Source organism: Eubalaena glacialis, chromosome 19 (assembly GCF_028564815.1).
Source record: "Eubalaena glacialis isolate mEubGla1 chromosome 19, mEubGla1.1.hap2.+ XY, whole genome shotgun sequence".
Classification (NCBI taxonomy): domain Eukaryota; kingdom Metazoa; phylum Chordata; class Mammalia; order Artiodactyla; family Balaenidae; genus Eubalaena; species Eubalaena glacialis.
Window position 1 is genome coordinate 47,632,973 of NC_083734.1, and position 19,285 is coordinate 47,652,257.

At 47.5% G+C, this 19,285-nt stretch overlaps 1 protein-coding gene across 1 annotated transcript in view; it reads left to right on the forward strand.

The window, feature by feature from the left end:
* ITGB3 (integrin subunit beta 3) overlaps window positions 1-19,285 on the forward strand; it is a 49,378-nt gene that overhangs the window by 17,785 nt on the left and 12,308 nt on the right. The window contains exons 3-11 of the mRNA XM_061174717.1: window positions 4,935-5,130; window positions 6,453-6,705; window positions 7,915-8,077; window positions 8,710-8,871; window positions 10,713-10,808; window positions 11,219-11,308; window positions 12,030-12,164; window positions 13,426-13,855; window positions 18,803-19,025. Of these exons, the coding sequence (XP_061030700.1) occupies window positions 4,935-5,130; window positions 6,453-6,705; window positions 7,915-8,077; window positions 8,710-8,871; window positions 10,713-10,808; window positions 11,219-11,308; window positions 12,030-12,164; window positions 13,426-13,855; window positions 18,803-19,025 (1,748 nt within the window). The remainder of the gene's footprint in view (window positions 1-4,934; window positions 5,131-6,452; window positions 6,706-7,914; window positions 8,078-8,709; window positions 8,872-10,712; window positions 10,809-11,218; window positions 11,309-12,029; window positions 12,165-13,425; window positions 13,856-18,802; window positions 19,026-19,285) is intronic.

Sequence of the window (19,285 nt, forward strand, 5' to 3'; positions counted from 1 at the left end):
AGGGTGCTTGTTAAATATAAAGGTTTCCAGAGTGGACCCTGAACCTATTGCATCAGAATGGGTTGTTACAATAGCAAGTTTGGCAAATATTGTTAATTGAAGGGGCTGATCATTGGGGTCATGATGGGTGGAGCTGGAGTTAAGGTTGCCAGATAAAATACAGGACACCCCAGTTAGATTTGAATCAAACAACAAATAATTTTAGTATAAGTATATCCTAAATATTTACCAAATTTGGCAACCCTAATGTGGAGAGAAATACTAGGAATTCTTCTATAGTCCTGAGTGCACATCAGAAGGTAGACCTGCTTACACTCAGCCTGACATCCATGGATAAAACAAGAAGAATGGGTTTGGATCCCACAAAGAAGAAGACTCTAATAGGACTTACTTCTCATTTTCTTCTCTGCCTTTTTGGTGGGGGGAGGTTTAGGCCGCTGTTTAATTCCTTTTTAGTCACTAATATAATTTCATTCTCACTTCTCTGCTGCTTTTTCTTTCTTCCTATTTTTTTCTTAAGCTGGAGGGCAAACTCTCATCTTGAGTGTTTTGCCCCAATTTGTTATCATAAAAAAAAGGTATAATATTAAAAGTGCTCCTCCCTCTGTAAACAGTGGGGTGTGAGTATCAATAACCATAAACTAAAATGCTTTCCTTTTCCTCTCCTTTCTGTCCCCTCCACACCTCTCTCTCTGTATGTTCAAGTGATTTCTTGTCCTTACCAGATGTCAATCAAGAGAGCAATCTTAATTTTTTTGGATTGGAGGCATTTGTTAGCACTCGGGGGAAAAAAAATATACCACGACCTATTGTTCCTTGTCCTCCAAGAAAGAGTATGCAATAATAGCAGTAGTCAGAATGGTAATAGTAGAAAAGAGTCACCTATTTGAATTTATTTGTTTATATCAGATCAAAAGGATTTGAGTACTTTTGACTTTCGTTGAGATTTTTATATTTTGAAAGCATTTCCCATTCACAGTGTTATTTTATCCCCTGACCAACCCTGTGAAATAAGTAGAATAATGGCAGTTATTCATGCTGTACTTTCCCAGTTTCTAAAATGGGATTAATGGAGAATGGAACTAGGCGCTGAATTCCCGCCAGGAGAGGGCGGGAATTCAGCTCACACCGCACGTGGGTTGGGACCTCCCGCTGCTGTGCTCTGGCTCTTCCCCTGGGTCTTGGTTATCTTTGCCCTTTTTGTGTAACATCTGGTTTCACTGGGAACTGGAACTTGAACACTCCTTTCCCCACCCCCCCTTCCAGCTTTCTCTCTGAGTAACCTGGACACATTCCTTTTACCTTCTCAGCCTGGGATATTAAGAAAGGAATGTGGCCCAGATGTGTTGAGGTCAGTGCCTTGGTGTCCTTCTGGGACAGCAGTCTCTCAGGGAGAGCGTGGCTGAGGAGCAGGCCTGTTATGTTCCTGACCCCTGATGTCAGCGACCAGAGAGGGAGGGAAGGAGACAGCTTTTGTTTCTTAGTGTTTAGATTTCTTCGGAAATTCATAACAAACCATAAGCTCTGTCAGCAAGGCTTGGCACTTCAAACTTTCTTCTAATAAACACTGCCACGTTAGGAAATGGGGGTCAGGAAACCCCCTCCAAGATATTCTCTCCCTTCACCGATGCAGCCTGCAGATACATGATGGCCTTGCTTTTCTCCTTGTTTCCTGGTCTCCCCCTTCCCTCTCTCTCCTTCAGCATCTGTCTTAGTCCTGGAAAGGATCAGCAACTCAGGGCATCTCGGTCCGTCCAATCATTGCCTTTTTTGGAAGGTTTTCTCTCCGGGGTTTTGTGGGACCCTGGAATCAGAGACACAGTAGGGAGTTTTTTGAGCAAGAAAGAGACTGCTTCCTGAGAGAGAAGGGTTGGGAGAGATGGACAGAAGCAGCAAGAATTGGGGCACAAAAACGTTAAGTGTTCGTGAGTTCTCCCTTCTGCCATTCTGTCCCTGGCAGAGGGACCTGGCTGGGTGAGGGGAGGGGATTTTCATCTCTCTGAGGAGCTCTGGTGTCCTGTTGGGATCTTTTGAACCAGGAAGATTAAGTCTCATGTACCATTTCCCATTGCTGATGCCGTTTCTCTACCTCAGACCTGTGAAGAGGAAGAAGGAAGCTGCTGGCTTCTGGAAGCTCTTTCCACATTTTGCCTGGGCTAGGGTGGTCCTCATGCCATTTGTCTTAGCCCGTTCAGGCTGATGTAGCAAAAATACCACAGACAGGGTGGCTAAACAACAAACATTTATTTCTTACAGTTCTGGAGGCTAGAAAGTCCAAGATCAAGGTACCAGCAAATTCAGTGTTGTAGATGGCCATCTCCTCACCTTGTCCTCCCATGGTGGAAGGGGCCAGGGAGGTGTCTGGGGCCTTCTTTTAAAATAAGGGCACAATCCCATTCATGAGGGCTCCACCTCATGACCTGTCACCTCCCAAGACCCCACCTCCTAATACCACCACCTTGGAGATTAGGGTTTAATATATGAATTCTGGAGGGACACACATTCAGTCTGTAGTACTGTTGGTGTTGTTCATGGTCCCATCCACATGGGGAAGCCTTTCCGCCTATCAGAGGAGGGCTGGGCAGGAGTGGGAGAGAGACTTCGAGCATCGGGAGGGGTTTAAGCTACAGAGTCCTGATTTTTTGAGTATGGATGTCTCCTTGTGGCCCAATCCCTCTCCTGGAAACATGGCTTCCAGTCACCTGAGGGGCTGAGGAGGCAGAATGTTATCTATCCTTCCCACACCTCCCGTATCCCCATCTTGCGTCCTTTTCCCTAGCTGGTGCATTCTCAGGGGTGGCTCTTCCCGGGACTGTTTCTTCTACATTCCTGCTTCTCTGCCTTGATTCCCACTCTACACAGAATGTAATACAACTTACCGTTTTATGAGGATAATTACAGTCAGACAATCCAGTCAACATTTCACTTCTGCCACTTCTTAGCTCTGTAGCTTTGGGCAAAATACTTAATTTCTCCAAACCTTTGATTTCTTACTTGTAAGATTGGGTTCCTCATTTGTGAAACCTCCAAGCCTCAGGTTTGTAATTTGTAAAATAATAATAATTCCAGCATTACAGAACTGTAATCAGGAGGATTGCAATGATCCATGTAAAGTGCTTCCTATGGTACCTGACATGCAGTGAGTACTCCATAAATGTTAACACTAGTTGTTCTGGGATATTGGTATGGGTTATTCAGCTGACTTCTGGAAGTGGTTGTGAGAGGGGGTGGGTAGGGATGCGGGAGATTGTGGGGTTGAAGGCCTAGATATTTCGAAATAGGTCCAAGGAGGGGTTTTCTAGCTTTCCAGGCAGTTCCCCCAGCCTGGCAAGAAGCCCTTATGGGCTTGCGCCCACACGGTGCTGGCTAAGTTTGCTGAATGTCAGAGCAGGAAGGGACTGAAAACACCATGTCATCTAACCTCTTTAACAGGGGTGAACAGGTGAGGAAACTGAGGCTCAGTGGAGTGAAATGACTTATCTAAGGTCACAGGCTAGTTAGTGGCAGACCTAGGATTGAACCCATTTCCTGATTTCTAGTGTTCATTCCAATGCAGCATGTCCCCCGTTCAATACTCAGGTGGAAACACACACCGAGCCCCAGAGGGCTGTGGGATACACACCGGGGTGTTTGGAAGGGCACTCAGTCTGCCATTTGGCCAGGGTGAGGGAGGAAGCTGAAAGTGATAGGACAGGCTCTGGTCAGTGGCTTGACATCATGGGATTTGCCTAAGCTTGTGAAGTTTATTCATAATTAATTTATCCAGGAACTATTTATAGAACATCTTACAATAACAGCTAAGATTTATTGAGCACTTACCCTATGGCAGGCACCGTGCTGTGTGTTTTACACGCACTGTCTTATATGGTCCTGCAGAACATCCCTGTGAAGGTGGGGCTATTATTATTTTCATGTTATAGATTAGGAAACGAAGCCTGGAGAGTTTAGGTGACTCGCCCTAGTAACCAGCTAGTAAGAGGCAATGCTGAGGTATAGTCTCAGCCAATCTGTGCTCTTAGCCCCTACTCTCTGCTGCTTCCCCATATCCTCCCCCATCACTTGGTCGTCAGTCTCGCGTTGTGTGCTGGGAATAGAGGGGAGATGAGACACACATAGTCCCTGCCCTCGTGGATCTCACACCCCAGCCAGTGTTTTAACACAGTGCCTTCCAAACTGTTTTGACCCTGACCGACAGAAAGACATACATCGTGTGTCATTATTTATTATACATATTATACCCTACTCCCCAACATATAAACCTTTCCCGGGACTTCCCTGGTGGTCCAGTGGGTAAGACTCCACGCTCCCAACGCAGGGGGCCCGGGGTTTGATCCATGGTGGGGGAACTAGATCCCGCGTTTTGCAACTAAGAAGCCCGCCTGCCTCAGTGAAGATCCCTTGTGCCGCAACTAAGACCTGGCGCAGCCAAAATAAATGAATAAAATAAATAAAAACTAAATATTAAAAAAAAGAAGCTTAAAAAGGATTTAAACTTAAAAACTTAAAAAATAAATAAATAAACCTTTCCCAAAACAATATTTACTTTTACCACTTATATACTTTGATACTTTCTATTCTAGTATGTTGCATTTTAATAAATTGGTGGTTGAGACCTACTACATTGATTTTTGAGACCCACAGGTGGGTTGCAGTTTACGGTTTGAAAAACACTGGTCCAACAGGCATCTTATTATACTGCTCTTCTTCCTACCTACCAATCCATGAACAGGCACTCACCCAACCTTTCTGATGCCTCAGTCTCCCCCTTCTGTACAACAGGCCTAGGGGCTATCTTAGGAAGGACCACACGAGTTCATTTATGTTGGTTTAGCTCCAAAGTGCTGGGTGAGCTCTAGGCTGCTGGGATGTGGCAGAGCCTGCAGGAAGCAGAGAACCACCGTAGCTCTGATCACAGGGCTTCCTCTCTCTTACAGGCTCTGCCTCCGGGCTCGCCCCGCTGTAACCTGAAGGAGAATCTGCTGAAGGATGACTGTGCCCTGGAGTCCATCGAGTTCCCCATCAGCGAGGCCAGAATCCTGGAGGCCAGGCCCCTCAGTGACAAGGGCTCTGGAGACAGCTCCCAGATCACTCAAGTCAGTCCCCAGAGGATTGCGCTCCGGCTACGGCCAGGTAGGGATCCTGCAGAAGTAGCTCACAGTGGAATTGGGGTGGGAAGAGAAGGATGTGGAGGGAAGTGTGGGCAGGAGAATGGAAGAAAGTGGAAGGTTTGGGGACTTGAAGTCAGAAGATATGAGTTTGAGTCTTGACTCTTCCATATATTAGCTATTTGACTTTGGGCAAGTTACTTAACCCTTCTAACTTAGTAGGTACACAAAAAATGTTTGTTTCTTCTTTCCCCCAATGCCTGTTTTACCCAGCATATAGCTTTCTATTGAGGCTCAAGTGAGTATAAGATGAGAAAGCAACTTGTAAGCTCCTTTTCCATGTAAGATTGGGGCAGGGCATGCATGGGGGCAGAGAAAATAGAGGCAGGAGACCTTCAGAGGGAGGAAGGATTAGGCTAAGAGACAGGCTTTTTAAAAAAAATTTATTTTTGGCTCCGTTGGGTCTTTGTGCTGCGTGCGGGCTTTCTCTAGTTGCAGCGAGCGGGGTCTACTCTTCGTTGCAGTGCGCGGGTTTCTCATTGCGGTGGCTTTTCTTGTTGCAGAGCATGGGCTCTCGATATGCGGGCTTCAGTAGTTGTGGCACATGGGCTCAGTAGTTGTGGATTACCAGCTCTAGAGCGCAGGCTCAGTAGTTGTGGCTCACGGGCTTAGTTGCTCCGCGGCATGTGGGATCTGCCCGGACCAGGGATTGAATCCGTCCGTGTCCCCTGCAGTGACAGGCGGATTTTTAACCACTGCACCACCAGGGAAGTCCAGAGACAGGCTTTTCTGAAGCACTCATTTTGACTTTTCAATTAAGTCAAGAATTTAAGAAAGTACCTTCTGCGTGCAAGGCGTGTATTGGTTACTATGGGATTCAGAAAAGGGTGGGACATAGTTCCTGCCTTTTACAGAGTCTGAAGTGTAATAACTGCCAACACTTCTGTGATTCAGGGTGGTAGACCCTTGGGACCCAGAGGATTAGACAGATGAAGATATAGAGAGGGTGGAGACTTTTAGAATGGAAAAGAAGAGGTTAAAAACGGGAGGGTCAAGAGGTTGAAAGAGGAATAGAATTGCAAGGAGAGAGGAAAAGGGACCAGGGCTTTCAAGTTTGGTTTGATTAAAAAGTTACTTCAGGGAATTCCCTGGAAGTCCAGTGGTTAAGACTTGGCGCTTTCACTGCCGGGTCCCGGGTTCAATCCCTGGTCGGGGAACTAAGATTCCGCAAGACGAGTGGCGCGGCAAAAAAAAAAAAAAAAAAGTTACTTCATCCCAGCTGTGTCCAAATCTACTTAAGTCTTAGAGGGAGAAGAGGAGAAGAATTAACGTCCTTCTGCCTTGCAGATGATTCGAAGAATTTCTCCGTCCAAGTTCGGCAGGTGGAGGATTACCCTGTGGACATCTACTACTTAATGGACCTGTCTTATTCCATGAAGGACGATCTGTGGAGCATCCAGAACCTGGGAACCAAGCTGGCCTCCCAGATGCGTAAGCTCACCAGTAACCTGCGGATTGGCTTCGGGGCCTTTGTGGACAAGCCCGTTTCACCATACATGTACATCTCCCCACCAGAAGCCCTCAAAAACCCCTGCTATGAGTAAGTCTCTCTTCTAGAAGCCAGGGCAGCATCTCTCCCCATTGCCCCAGACAAATCCAAGTCCTGCTTCCTCTTTCTAGTCTAGGGTAGCTTTGTTGGCTGCCTTCTGGCCAAATCATATCTCCTCTCTACCATGGTCTCCCTGTCTGGCAAGTGGGCCAACCCATTGATCTGGAGTGTTGTATTAATAGAGCCCAAGGCTGTTTGGAGACCTAGAAAGGAAATCCATCAGCTTCTTGGTCTAGGCCACGAATAAATAGTATAAGTAGATAGAGGAGTTATGATTTCAGAATGATTGATTCCATTGCTGTTGTCATCATTGTCCTTGTTATCCAGAATATGAGTCCTGCAGGGTTAAAATGCAAGGAACTAAGTCCTAGAGGAATAGGAAAGCGTGGAAATGATATTTGTTGAACCCTCTAATAGCATAAATTGATGTGTCCCTCTGTTGAGAGTTTGACTTACAACTGAATGGCTTATTTATTTGTTGGAGACTGTGCAAATCTGTGGATTATAATTTAAAATGATGGTTACCGAGCCTGACAAGGTATGAATTTACATTTTAGATTCGAGAGTTATATGATGTGCCTTTTTAACCTTCTGTCTGGATTGTAAGGTTCCCCAGAAATTGTGTCAGCCATCAATTAAACAAATAAACCATTGGGCTGGGGACAGAAATGCTCCTGTTTGGCACAGATCTATCAATTTATTGATAGTTCAGTGATATTAAGTTATTGATGAACTTTTGCTTTGTTGTTGTGTTAATGTTACTTTAGAGAAGTGTTAAGTATAAAGTGATAGCAACAACAACTAGAGCCTCACTCTGATCTAAAAGCTTTACATCTATTAACTCATTTAAGCCTCACAACTCTTATGAGATATGTGTTATCATGTCCCCATTTCTTTATAGGTTGGGTATAGAGAAGCTTGCCTAGGGTTCCATGACTGGTAAGTCAAGGAGCTGGGATTTGAACCCAGGCAGTCTGGTTCCACAGTTCACTCCCTTATCCTCTGATCTAGCTGAAGATTAGGTCAATGTGATGCCTAGGTAATTTGAAGGGTTTGGAGTCTAAACTGTCTGGGTAATAGTAGTTGTATAGAACTCGCCTGGGCATTCCACTGTCTATATCTGTCCCCCTCTTTTCCCTCCCACTCCCCATGCAGCCTTTTCCATCAGATGTCTGCTTAAATCATTCCTTCCCTCCCCAGTATGAAGACCACCTGTTTGCCTATGTTTGGCTACAAACATGTGCTGACGCTAACTGACCAGGTGACCCGTTTCAATGAGGAGGTGAAGAAGCAGAGTGTGTCACGAAACCGAGATGCCCCAGAGGGTGGCTTTGATGCCATCATGCAGGCTACCGTCTGTGATGTGAGTTTGGGGGGCATGGAGTGCCAGGTGTGGGTGGTGCAGATCAAAATGGGGAAGGAAGTGGCTCAACTGGGGGGATTTCTATGTGAAATACGAGATAGGAACTAAGCAGAGCTTTGTACAATATGAGCAATACGTTGCTCCTGATAAGCAACCTCTGCTTGTATCCGCTCCCTGGCCAGAGGTGATACTTTTTTGAACCTCAGTGGTCCCAGATGTTTTCCGGGGAGAGGATCTTCTCTGGAAGTATATCAGAGTCAAGGCTGGGTTCACTTAACCTCAGCAAAGTGGGCAGATGTCCGGATGGGATTTCTTCTAGCCCAACCCAGCTCTGCAGATGCAGATGGGTTTCTAGATGGGCCATGTGATTATCATTGAAGAAGTTCTATTTGGAGTTGAAGTAGGTGTCTTTCAGCTGCTTGAACTAATGAGCCCTGAGACTGTTTTCCTAAGAGAACAGAAACCCCTGAGTTGGAAAACTCCAGCTTATGTTCCAAAGACTAGGACTGAGGCCCTTCTCCAAGACAACTTGTCTAGCCCTTCAGGTGGGGAGCTCCTTGGGTCTTTGTTTTGTACCAGTGACATGGCTAAAGTCGCTGTCTCTTTTGCCTTTTTTTTTTTTTTTTTAACAGGAGAAGATTGGCTGGAGGAATGATGCCTCCCGCTTGCTGGTGTTTACCACTGATGCCAAGACCCATATAGCGCTGGATGGAAGGCTGGCAGGCATTGTCCAGCCCAATGATGGGCAGTGTCATGTGGGCAGTGACAACCATTATGCTGCCTCCACTACCATGGTGAGAGTCTCGGTACCACCTATGGTTCCTATTCACTATTGCCAGGACTGCCCTAACCCAGGCAGAGTCTTTGTGTGAATATGAAAATGGCAGCCCTTCCTCTGGGCAAGGCTCAGGGCTCTTTTCAGCTCGCCCTCACCTTTCCCACCTACTGGACACCCTCATCCAGGGTACCACCTGTACAGCCATTAGAGATGGTCCTGACTGTGGTCGGTGTTACCTCTGCCTCCAGCACCAGCAGCATCATCATGGCATCCAGAATGGACCCAGAGGACTTTTGCAGGTCCAGCTGGAAAGCAGGCCATCCTGTCGACTGTGCATGGATTAGCCCCTTCTTGGAATATCATGCTGTCTTGTGGTTATTGGAAGAAGACAGAGGAAAAAGAGACAAAGATCATCAAAATCATAGAAAGCCAGTCCTGTGAGGAAACGTTAAAGGGCTCAGAGTCATTTAGCTGGAATAAAAGAAGGCTAAAGGATGGTTTAGCTGATACATGAGAAGACTTTTTTTTTAATTTATTTTTTGTTGAGGTAACATTGGTTTATAACATTATATAAGTCTCATGGGTACAACATAATATTTCTACTTTGGTGTACGCTACAGCATGCTCACCACCAAAACTTTAGTTTCCATCTGTCACCATACAGTTGATCCCCTTTACCCATTTCTCCCTCTCCCTCACCCCTTCCCCTCTGGTAATCACTGCTCTGTATGAGAAGACTTCTTATAAGTTGTTTTCTGTATAAGTTGTTTTTATTTAACCGTAGAAGGTTAAATAAGAGGAGAGGAGTTTACATTGAAACAGGAGAAATTGCAGTAAACCATAAAGAAAACGTAGAGCCCTGCAGAATGCTGATACTCTGAGTATCTAGAGGGAGGTGTGAACTCTTCATTTCTTAAAGACAATATAGCAACTACCTCATCTAGGTGGCTTAAGGGTACATCTGTGAAAAGGAACCTGAGTTGCGTGATCTCATGAGCTCCCTGAAAGGTCTAGGATTCCAGGGACATGTTCATAATTTACCATCACCCGCATTTTGGCTTGAATTCTTTGGTGTCAGCCATATACAGGTTGAGCATTACCAGGCAATGGGCGAGTCTGTAACGATTGACACCTAGTCTATGCAGGGCCTTACCAGGGGCCAAGGGAGATAACAAGACTATATAAGGTCCCACCCTTAGGGAGATTTTGGTTTAGTCAAGGAGGTGTGGTACCAATAACAGAAGATGCATGATTACTGCTAACTGGATAGAATAGTTGATGAGGATTTTAGGTATTCGAAAGAGGAAAGCTCATCATGAACTGGGATGATCAGGGAAGGCCTCCTGGAGAAGGTGGGACCTGAGCTGGGTCCTAAGGAAGGAGGAGGATTACCAAAAAGAAGGCCACTCGAGGTGGGAGAAAGACAGTGGGCCAGCTCAGTGGTAAGTAGAAGGGGGAGAGAGGTGAATGATTGGAAAGGAAGGTTGAGACCACATGGTGAAGGATTGCAAGCAACAACCCAAGGCATTTGTCAGTAGCTGCAAAATGAGAGGAAGCTTCAAAACAATGAGGTCTGGCAGTACCTGACCCATGGAAGCTGCTCCTTGGTACGAATGTATTGAATTTGAGTAGGAAGACAGAGGTGCTTAGTTTTGACACTACCAGCCTGTACCTCTTTATCTATCCTTAGAGTTCACAACTGGGTTTGTGTTTGCCTCACATTGTCATGGGGTGAAAAGGTTTAAATCCCACTACTGTCAGGGCCATGGCCCAAATCACCCAAGTCCTAAGGCTTAGAATCCATGGATGTATGTGAGTAGACTTCTTAACTAACCTCCACATCCTCTCTTTTCATAGGATTATCCCTCTCTGGGGCTGATGACCGAGAAGCTGTCCCAGAAAAACATCAATTTGATCTTTGCAGTGACTGAAAATGTAGTCAAGCTCTACCAGGTGACTATGCCTTTGGGGCTTCCTGGAGTGGGAGTGGGGCCTGTGATGGGTGGCCTTGTCTCAGGGAACCAGCCCACACCAGCTTTGGCCATGGTCCCTAACTGGGAAAGACCCAGGAGCTAATGATTCCTCTCGACGGTCTCTCTCCTCCAACCTTGAACCTAGCAGGTGGGTGTGTTGATGCTTGCAGTGGTGGAGGGGAGTAATTCAGTGGGGAGAGGGGTGTGAGAGGTTCTCTATAATTTTGCTCAGTGCTGAAAAACTGCTAGATATATTCCTGGCAGTGACAAGTAAAATATCCCATCCTTCCCTCAAGTTTCATTTCAAGACCCTCAGTCTGATTTGGGGAGGGCTTTTGGAGACCACCAGCTTCATCAGTCATCCCCGGACATCTTTGTCTTCCTTTCTAGAACTATAGTGAGCTCATCCCAGGGACCACAGTGGGGGTTCTGTCTACTGATTCCAGCAATGTCCTCCAGCTCATTGTTGATGCTTACGGGGTAAGTGCCTTACACTGGGAATGGGCCTGCTGAGAGTCCACTTCACTTGGCATTACCCAGGAGGGCTCAGATTTGGGAGTCCTGGCTGCAAGTCCACCATGCGGCTTTCACTGCCTTCCTCTTATTCTTCCAGAGGCCAGGAAGTGATAGCCAGCCCTGGGAGGAACGCAGCCTTCTGAGATAGAAATGGCTCAGAAAGGAATGCCAAGGAGGCTTAGGAACAATGGGGGAAGAGCTTAGAGAAGGTGGAAGAGAAAGAGAGGATGGGGATGGTGATGAGGAAGAGCAGGGCCCTGAAATTGAGGGAGGCAGGTGCAGAGTGATGGAGATCTGGGCTCCAACAATAGAGAAAAGAGGGAGCTGAACCATGGCGAATGTGAGGTTGATGAAAAATCAGGTAGAAAGTGCTACTAGCCAAGGCGACCAGTATTAGCACTCCCTTCTTGCATGTCCATGAGGCCTGCAGGAGGGTGTAGCTGGTTTAGATTTTACCCAGACTCACCTAGAAGCAAGTGGAGAAAGAGAGAGAGCAGGTCTTGGGCTGGAAATATAGCAGGAAACAGGCTCCTAGGGATGCTCTGGCAGCTTGCAGGTGGACCTCAGCATCTGGCACTGCAGGTGGGTCCAGGACCATCCGGGAGGTTTTGCTTGGGATGTAATTGGCTCCTACTCATTTCCTCTCAGCCCATTTTCTTATCTTCTCTTGCCCTTTTCTGCTCAGAAAATCCGCTCTAAAGTAGAGCTGGAAGTGCGTGACCTCCCTGAGGAGTTGTCCTTATCCTTCAACGCCACCTGTCTCAACAACGAGGTCATCCCAGGCCTTAAGTCTTGTGTCGGACTCAAGATTGGAGACACGGTGAGGTGGGCTGGGCAGGGGCTGAAGCTGCAGCTCTGACCTTAGCCTGTGCCCCAGAGCGTCTGTGGGCACCCACTCCTTCCTTCCCTGTACCTTCTTTCTGACCGTCCTTACAAGTTAGATGTAATGGAGCTGCCAGGCTTTTCCTCTGAGGCTTCTGTTGCCTAAACCTTCTCTATCCGTTAAGTAACTTCACCATCAGAATTTTTAAAAACTTGCATTTAGGTTACCTCTGTTTATGCACAGTTGATTGCAAATGAAAATATTTCTTACCTTCAGCCCCTAACTGGTCTCCAGCCTCCCCTAATGTAATACCTCTCTTTGCTTCACAAGGTGAAACGGCAGTGTCATCTATAAATATTTATCGACCACCGACTTTGTGGCAGGCATTGTTCCAGCTGCTGAAGATTTGGCAGCAAACAGAATAGGCAAAAATAGCCATCCTCGAAACTAACACATTTAAAATCAATTATACCCCAATAAAAATTAAAAGGAAAAAAAAATAAACACATACACACACAAAATACCCACCCTCCTGGAACGTCAGAATGCAAATGTTCATTTTGCCTCTCCAGTCCGTCTATAGTTTTCCTTCCTTAGTGGCTGGTTCTTCTCTGCTTCTGCCTTAGGGGAGAGGGGTTGGTGAACGGGGTGGAAAAACAGAGGGGATATCTATAGCTATATCATCTATATCTACATCATTTATGTCTATATATCTGTTTCCATCCATCCATCTCTCTATCTTCTAGGCACATGTGCACATACCCTATGTAAAAAATATTGGCCTGAAACATGTTTGATTGCATAAGTGATGAAATGTTTTGTGGAAATTGCACAGTAGACTCTGAGCCTGTGGTTGGCCACTGTGTGGTGTGAAATAGTGCTTTGTATATCTTGATGATATTATGTAATCAGTCCCGCTAGCTTATTTGGCCACGGCAGAGCGTTTGTAAGATCAAAGGTTCTTTTCTGCTTGAGCTGGTTTATTTTCACATATGGAATTTTAGAAAAAAGCTATCTCATGATTGTAAACCATGTCTACACCCAGCCAGATATGTCCCAACTGCACCACTATCCCCAGGCTCTTGCTTTGGCTTTGCAGACCGTGGTGGTGGGAAGGCTGAGGAACTCCAGCTTGCTGGGGGACAGGACACCCAGTTTGGGTATTCCTGGGCAGGGCAGGGAACAGCTTCTTTCCCTCCAGGGCTGGAGTGTCAACAGGGTCCACCTGGGTCTGAATGCGATCTTACTTTCCATCCAGGTGAGCTTCAGCATTGAGGCCAAGGTGCGTGGCTGCCCCCAGGAGAAGGAGAAGTCCTTCACCATCAAGCCTGTGGGCTTCAAAGACAGCCTCACCGTCCAGGTCACCTTCGACTGTGACTGTGCCTGCCAGGCCCAGGCTGAGCCTCACAGCCACCACTGCAACAACGGCAACGGGACCTTTGAGTGTGGGGTGTGCCGCTGCGGGCCTGGCTGGCTGGGGTCCCAGTGTGAGTGCTCAGAAGAGGACTACCGTCCCTCCCAGCAGGACGAGTGCAGCCCCCGGGAGGGCCAGCCCATCTGCAGCCAGCGGGGCGAGTGTCTCTGTGGCCAGTGCGTCTGCCACAGCAGTGACTTTGGCAAGATCACGGGCAAGTACTGCGAGTGTGATGACTTCTCCTGTGTCCGCTACAAGGGGGAGATGTGCTCAGGTGAGTAGAGCTGCACACCCCTCCCTTCCTTGCTCGAGGGGCACAAGGAAGAAAAATGAGCATCTGCTTCCGGGGACTTCTCTCCTAGAAGAGGGTGGGAAGACGTAGGGAAACTTGAAAGTGAAGATAGTTTTTTTTCTTTTCCTTCATCTGCACTTCTGCTAGTATTTTGTCACTGGTTCCTAATCTTTTCGAGGATATGGACCAACCCCTTTTTAAGTTTAAAAAAAAAATCACTGACTGATGGTAATTAAATTTTTAGTATATATAGGTTTGGAAACTACATGATGTCAGAATATGTAGTGAAGTTAGTAACAATTATTTATTTATTTATTTTCAAACGATTATTTTACGTGAATTTATTTTTTCATCACAAAAGACGTGGAAAATAGTAGTGTCTATGCAAGGTATTGGAGCACATTTAATGTGCCAGTATACTTAAGACAATGACTGGAAAATAGTGAGCTCTTATTAAATGTCAGTACTATTTTGTTATCACTATTGATATACTATTACTTTTTGTACTCTAGATCGCTGTTGTCCAATATGGTGGTTATTTAAACTTAAATTAATCAAGAGTAAAGTTTAAGTACATTTAAATCTAAATCAAATTCAATAAAAAATAAAAAATTTCATTTCTCTGTCGCTCAGGAGCCACATGTGGCTAGCAGCTGCCCTGTTGGACAGCACAGATGTTTATTGGATAGCACTGCCATAGAGAGTCCCAGCCTGCAGATTGGGGATTATGAATTTGAGTCCTTCTCCCTGCAGGGTACTGAGTTTTGTCCTTCTCATTACAAAATTCAGTAAAATCTTGAGGCCCACTGGTAATCTGAAGGTGGTTTCACCTTGCCCCAAAGCCCACTCCTGGGGTACTTCCCCAGCTGGAAGAAGTCCAGCTAACGTTAATGTAGTCTTTATCTGCAGACACACTGACAACACTCCCAGAGGCAGTTAGGCAGTCTGAGTTGTTCCTGGGCACTGGCGATACATTTCTGCTGGGCTGTAGTCACTGTGGCTTAATCCCTCTTGTGAGAGATAGATTGGAGATATTTGCAAATTGGTTGGGACCGGTTTGTGGGTGTATTGTGTGGCCAATCAAAGAGAGATTGTATTTGGCTTCTGGGGTGATCAAATCCATGACCCAGATTGGCTTCACTTGCATTGGGGTTCTAACCAGCTGAGCTAATTTACCCAGATGTTCACGTTAACATCAGCCTTTCAAAAAGCTTGATGAGGAAGGTAAATGTGTGCCATACTAAAGCATGCCCAAGTAATACAAAAATGGCTCCTATTTATTATCTACAACATTGTTTCCTTTACTCATTTTTTAAAATTAATTTTTATTGGAGTATGGTTGCTTTACAATGTTGTGTTAGCCTCCACTGCACAACAAAATGAATCAGCCATACACACACAGATATCCCCTCCCTTTTGGACTCCCTCCCATTTAGGTTACCACAGTGCATTAGGTAGAGCTCCCTGTGCTATACAGTTGTTTCCTTTACTCATGCCAACAAAATTTGAGAGAGAGACTGGAGAAAAATGATATCAGAGAGATTATGGGAAAGAGAGATCAGATACGCACAGACACACACAGACACACACACACACACATACACACAGATCAATCTGAATTAGGGTGTGAGGCAGAAATTTCAGTTCCTTCTAATATTTAATAGTATTTACATCATATTCTAGTTTCCAAAGGGAATGGTTAAGTTTGACATGGGAGACCCATGAGGAGAAGTTTGGGGTTGAGGGGAAGAGGGTTACCCTAGGAGAGGCCTACACATAGCCTACGGGGGCACCAGGAATGGAGGGAGGTCCACTGCTCCTCCATGGCCGGCTTGTTCCTGGTCTGATTGAGGCATGTGGGAGGGACCCCGGCCAGAGTGTGTTTCCTTTGGCTGCCGGCCACACTGAAGCCACAAAACAAAGCTGCCGGGGTCAGCAGCGCTGGTTCCTGCCCCCCAGCAGTGCCAGAACAGCCGTTCTCAGTGTGCTCCTGCCAATTACACGAGGGAACCCCAGACAGCCGCTGCAGCTTCTCAGAGGCCTCCCTCTCCCTTCCTGCCGGGACGTTGGGTGCCCACTGGCCTCAGGTCTGGACCCTGTGGCGCCATCATCACATTCTCCATTGACAGATACTCAGGAACACATGCTCCTTGAGCACCTGCTCTGGGCCAGGCACTCGGTCCATATGGGTGAACGGGGGTCATGCATGATTCCTGACCTGGCCAGGCTCATAGCCCAGCTCGCCATTGTCCCTGCCCAGAGCTGCTGGCCTGGTCTGTTCTTTGCTCAAGCAGGGGCTCATGAGGCAGGAGCACTATGCCTCTGCCATTGTTCCAGCCCCTGGCCGTCCCTGTCCTCTCCTCCCCACCGGAGGCATGGTCTTTGTGGTCGCATGGTATCAGCAACCCTCAAACGTCAGGGCGTGCATCCTCATCCTCAAGGGACTCTTCCACCTGCCACATCCATGAACATAGATTGATCAGGCGCCCACGTGAGCCAGGTTCTGTGCTGTGTGCCGTAGTGTTGTGGGATAAAGAGGCACGAATAAGACAGTTTTGCTCTCCATTAACTTACCTAAGGAGAATTCACAGCACGAGGCAGAACCTCCCAGATCCTGGAAGTGGGTGTTATAGGAGTCCTCCGGAGAGAGACTCACTGTGGACATGGGAGGCCTGGGCGGCTTCACGGAGGAGGTGGGAAGTCAGAGGAAGGGCTGGCTGATAAAGGAGGGCGGTGGAGTGAGGCGTCAGCCCAGAAGGTCAAGCTATACGGGGAGAGTGACTTCATTCCTTCTGACCTGGAACACCTGCTCCTCCCTTTCCTCCTGCCTCCCCCACCCCTCCCCTGCTGCCTTCTTCCCTACCTCCCTCCTCTTTCTTACACTTGCTCTTCATTTCCCACCCTCCTCCCCTGACTTTCCTGTGAACCCCTTTTTCTGGAGGGGTGCCAGTCCTGTGACATTACCACACTGTGGCTTCCTTTTAAGGGTTGACCCTGCCGGGGCCTTTTGGAGTCAGCCTACTGGCACTGGCCTGCCACTTCCACTCCCAACCTCACTCCCTGGCTGGCCTGCAGACGTCTTCTCAAATATCGCTTTGTTGAGCCTCACAAAGGAAACACTATGGGACAAGCGTTTCAGAGGAGACTGAGGCCTCTGAGTGCTGCCAGGCCTCTGTGATGTCTTTTCCCTATCCGGGAGGTGTGGCCAAAAGCTGGGTGTAGTGGACACTGTGGGGTCCCTCTCTGCTGGCTGGCCCACCCATCCCCCAGCTGCTGGTAGGGCTACTGATAATACCTCACAGCTGCCCCTTCTCTGGAGAATTATATTCAGCTGACAGGAGCTGGATCGCTCTCAGAGCTTGGCTGATGACCGATGGACGATGGGGTCACACAAAGCCGGTCCCTTTGCCTCAAGGTTACTGCGGTGCCGTTCATGCTCCTGAGCCCACCGTGGGATCAGGCTGAGGGGAGTCTCCGGATGAGACCGCATTCCTGCCAGCTTTTGCCTCCTGCCCTGTCCTGCTTCCCTCCTTCCCTTCTGCTTCCCCAGTAGGTCACTGGAACAAGAATCCTCACCACAAGCTGTACTACTAGGGAACCCAACCTCAGAATGCAGTCTTTCTTCTTTCTCCACCCTTCTGCCAGCCCGGTAGCTCTACTCTCTAGATGTCCTTGGCAGCTGGGGCAGATGAGGTTGTATTTCCCTTCCTTCTTGGGAAGCAGACACACACACAGTGAAGGTGTGTCTGAGTCTTGAATGCCAGTGTGGTTCCTAGAGGATTATGCTGGTATCACTCATCCTTTAGTGGGTGATACCCATCCAGAGGGACCCATAGTGGCCAAGAGACATTTGTGAGACCCACTGGGGTCACCGGGGACAGGGCTGCCAGCTAGTTGCTATTTGAGCTTGGCTGTGTACCACCCTCTCCTCCACCATCTTGGGGCCCATCTGCTCACACAATGGCATGGTTTTCAGACCAATTCAGGTTACTTCCCCCTTGCTCCCTGCCTTTCCTCTGATTAACAATCAGATTTCTATTATTCACCCACTTCTTCCTGATTCAGAATCCTGCAGAATGAGTCACCTTTCTGCAAGGTTTAGGAGCCAAGTTTTAAAGCCTTGGTAAATGAATATTAGGGGAATATAGTGTTGAGAGTTAATGCCTACATTTAAACAGTCCAACCCCCCACCCTAGTCTCTCTGTCCCATTCCTATACTCCTGTAGGAAAGTGAATAGGTCTTTCCTACTAGGGCTGACGGCTCTTTGCAATACTATGATAATACAACCCAGGGCACATGTTGGTGGAGATTTGTGTGAATTTCCAGGAATTTAACTAGGATGTAAGCTCCATGACAGTAGGTACCTTGCCTGTCTTGTTCACTGCTGAGTCTCCAGTGCGCAGGTGGTGGTATGAGCTCAGTAAATATTTGTTGAATGGATGGATAAATAAACATTAATGGCATGCCTACTCTGTACCAGATGTTATGCTAATCACTGTTGTTGGAAAAATGAATATGATATGTGCTCCCCCAGCAGGGAGCTCACAATCCAGAAAGAGAAACAGATAAGCAAGCAAATGGGTTGAACATCAGGGTTGAAATAGAGGTATTTATAAGTGCTGGGAGAGCACATGGGCAGGCAGTTGATTTGGCCTGGGGAGGTCAGGAAAAATTACGGAGGGAAAGGAACATTTGGGTTGGGCTTTAAAGGGTGAGTAGGAGTTTGGTAGTGGTCACAGGATGAAAGGGCATCTAGGCAGAGGGAACAGCATGCAGAGAAGCATGAGGCTATGAGGACAGTGTAGAAGATGATTAACGGCTCAGCGTGGGGGTGAAAGTGTGGCAATGTGAGGAGGGGTAAAGCCAGGATGCTGTCCTGGGGTGGGGCCTCACTGGCTGGTCTGCCCCCTTGGGCTGTGTGTTTTCAGGCCATGGCCAGTGCAGCTGTGGGGACTGCCTGTGTGACTCCGACTGGACCGGCTACTACTGCAACTGTACCACACGCACGGACACCTGCATGTCCAGCAATGGGCTGCTGTGCAGCGGGCGGGGCAAGTGTGAATGCGGCAGCTGCGTCTGCATCCAGCCGGGCTCCTACGGGGACACCTGTGAGAAGTGTCCCACCTGCCCTGATGCCTGCACCTTTAAGAAGTGAGTGGGCAGAGGAGTGAGTTGGAGAGAGTTGAGTGTCTGGGGGTCCCCCAGACTATGCAGGTTCTCTCTGACTCACCAAAGCTTTAGGGAGAGGAGACTGTCACAGCAAATGACTAGCTTTCCTCTTTCCATTGAAAACTTGGGGGAAAACTGGAGGTAGAGCCAAGCGTGAAGGGGACAGAGTAGTACCGGCTGGACTGCTGTTGGAGAAACCTCTCTTTTAGGCTGGATCCTGAATCCCTGAGTTGGGAGGAAGG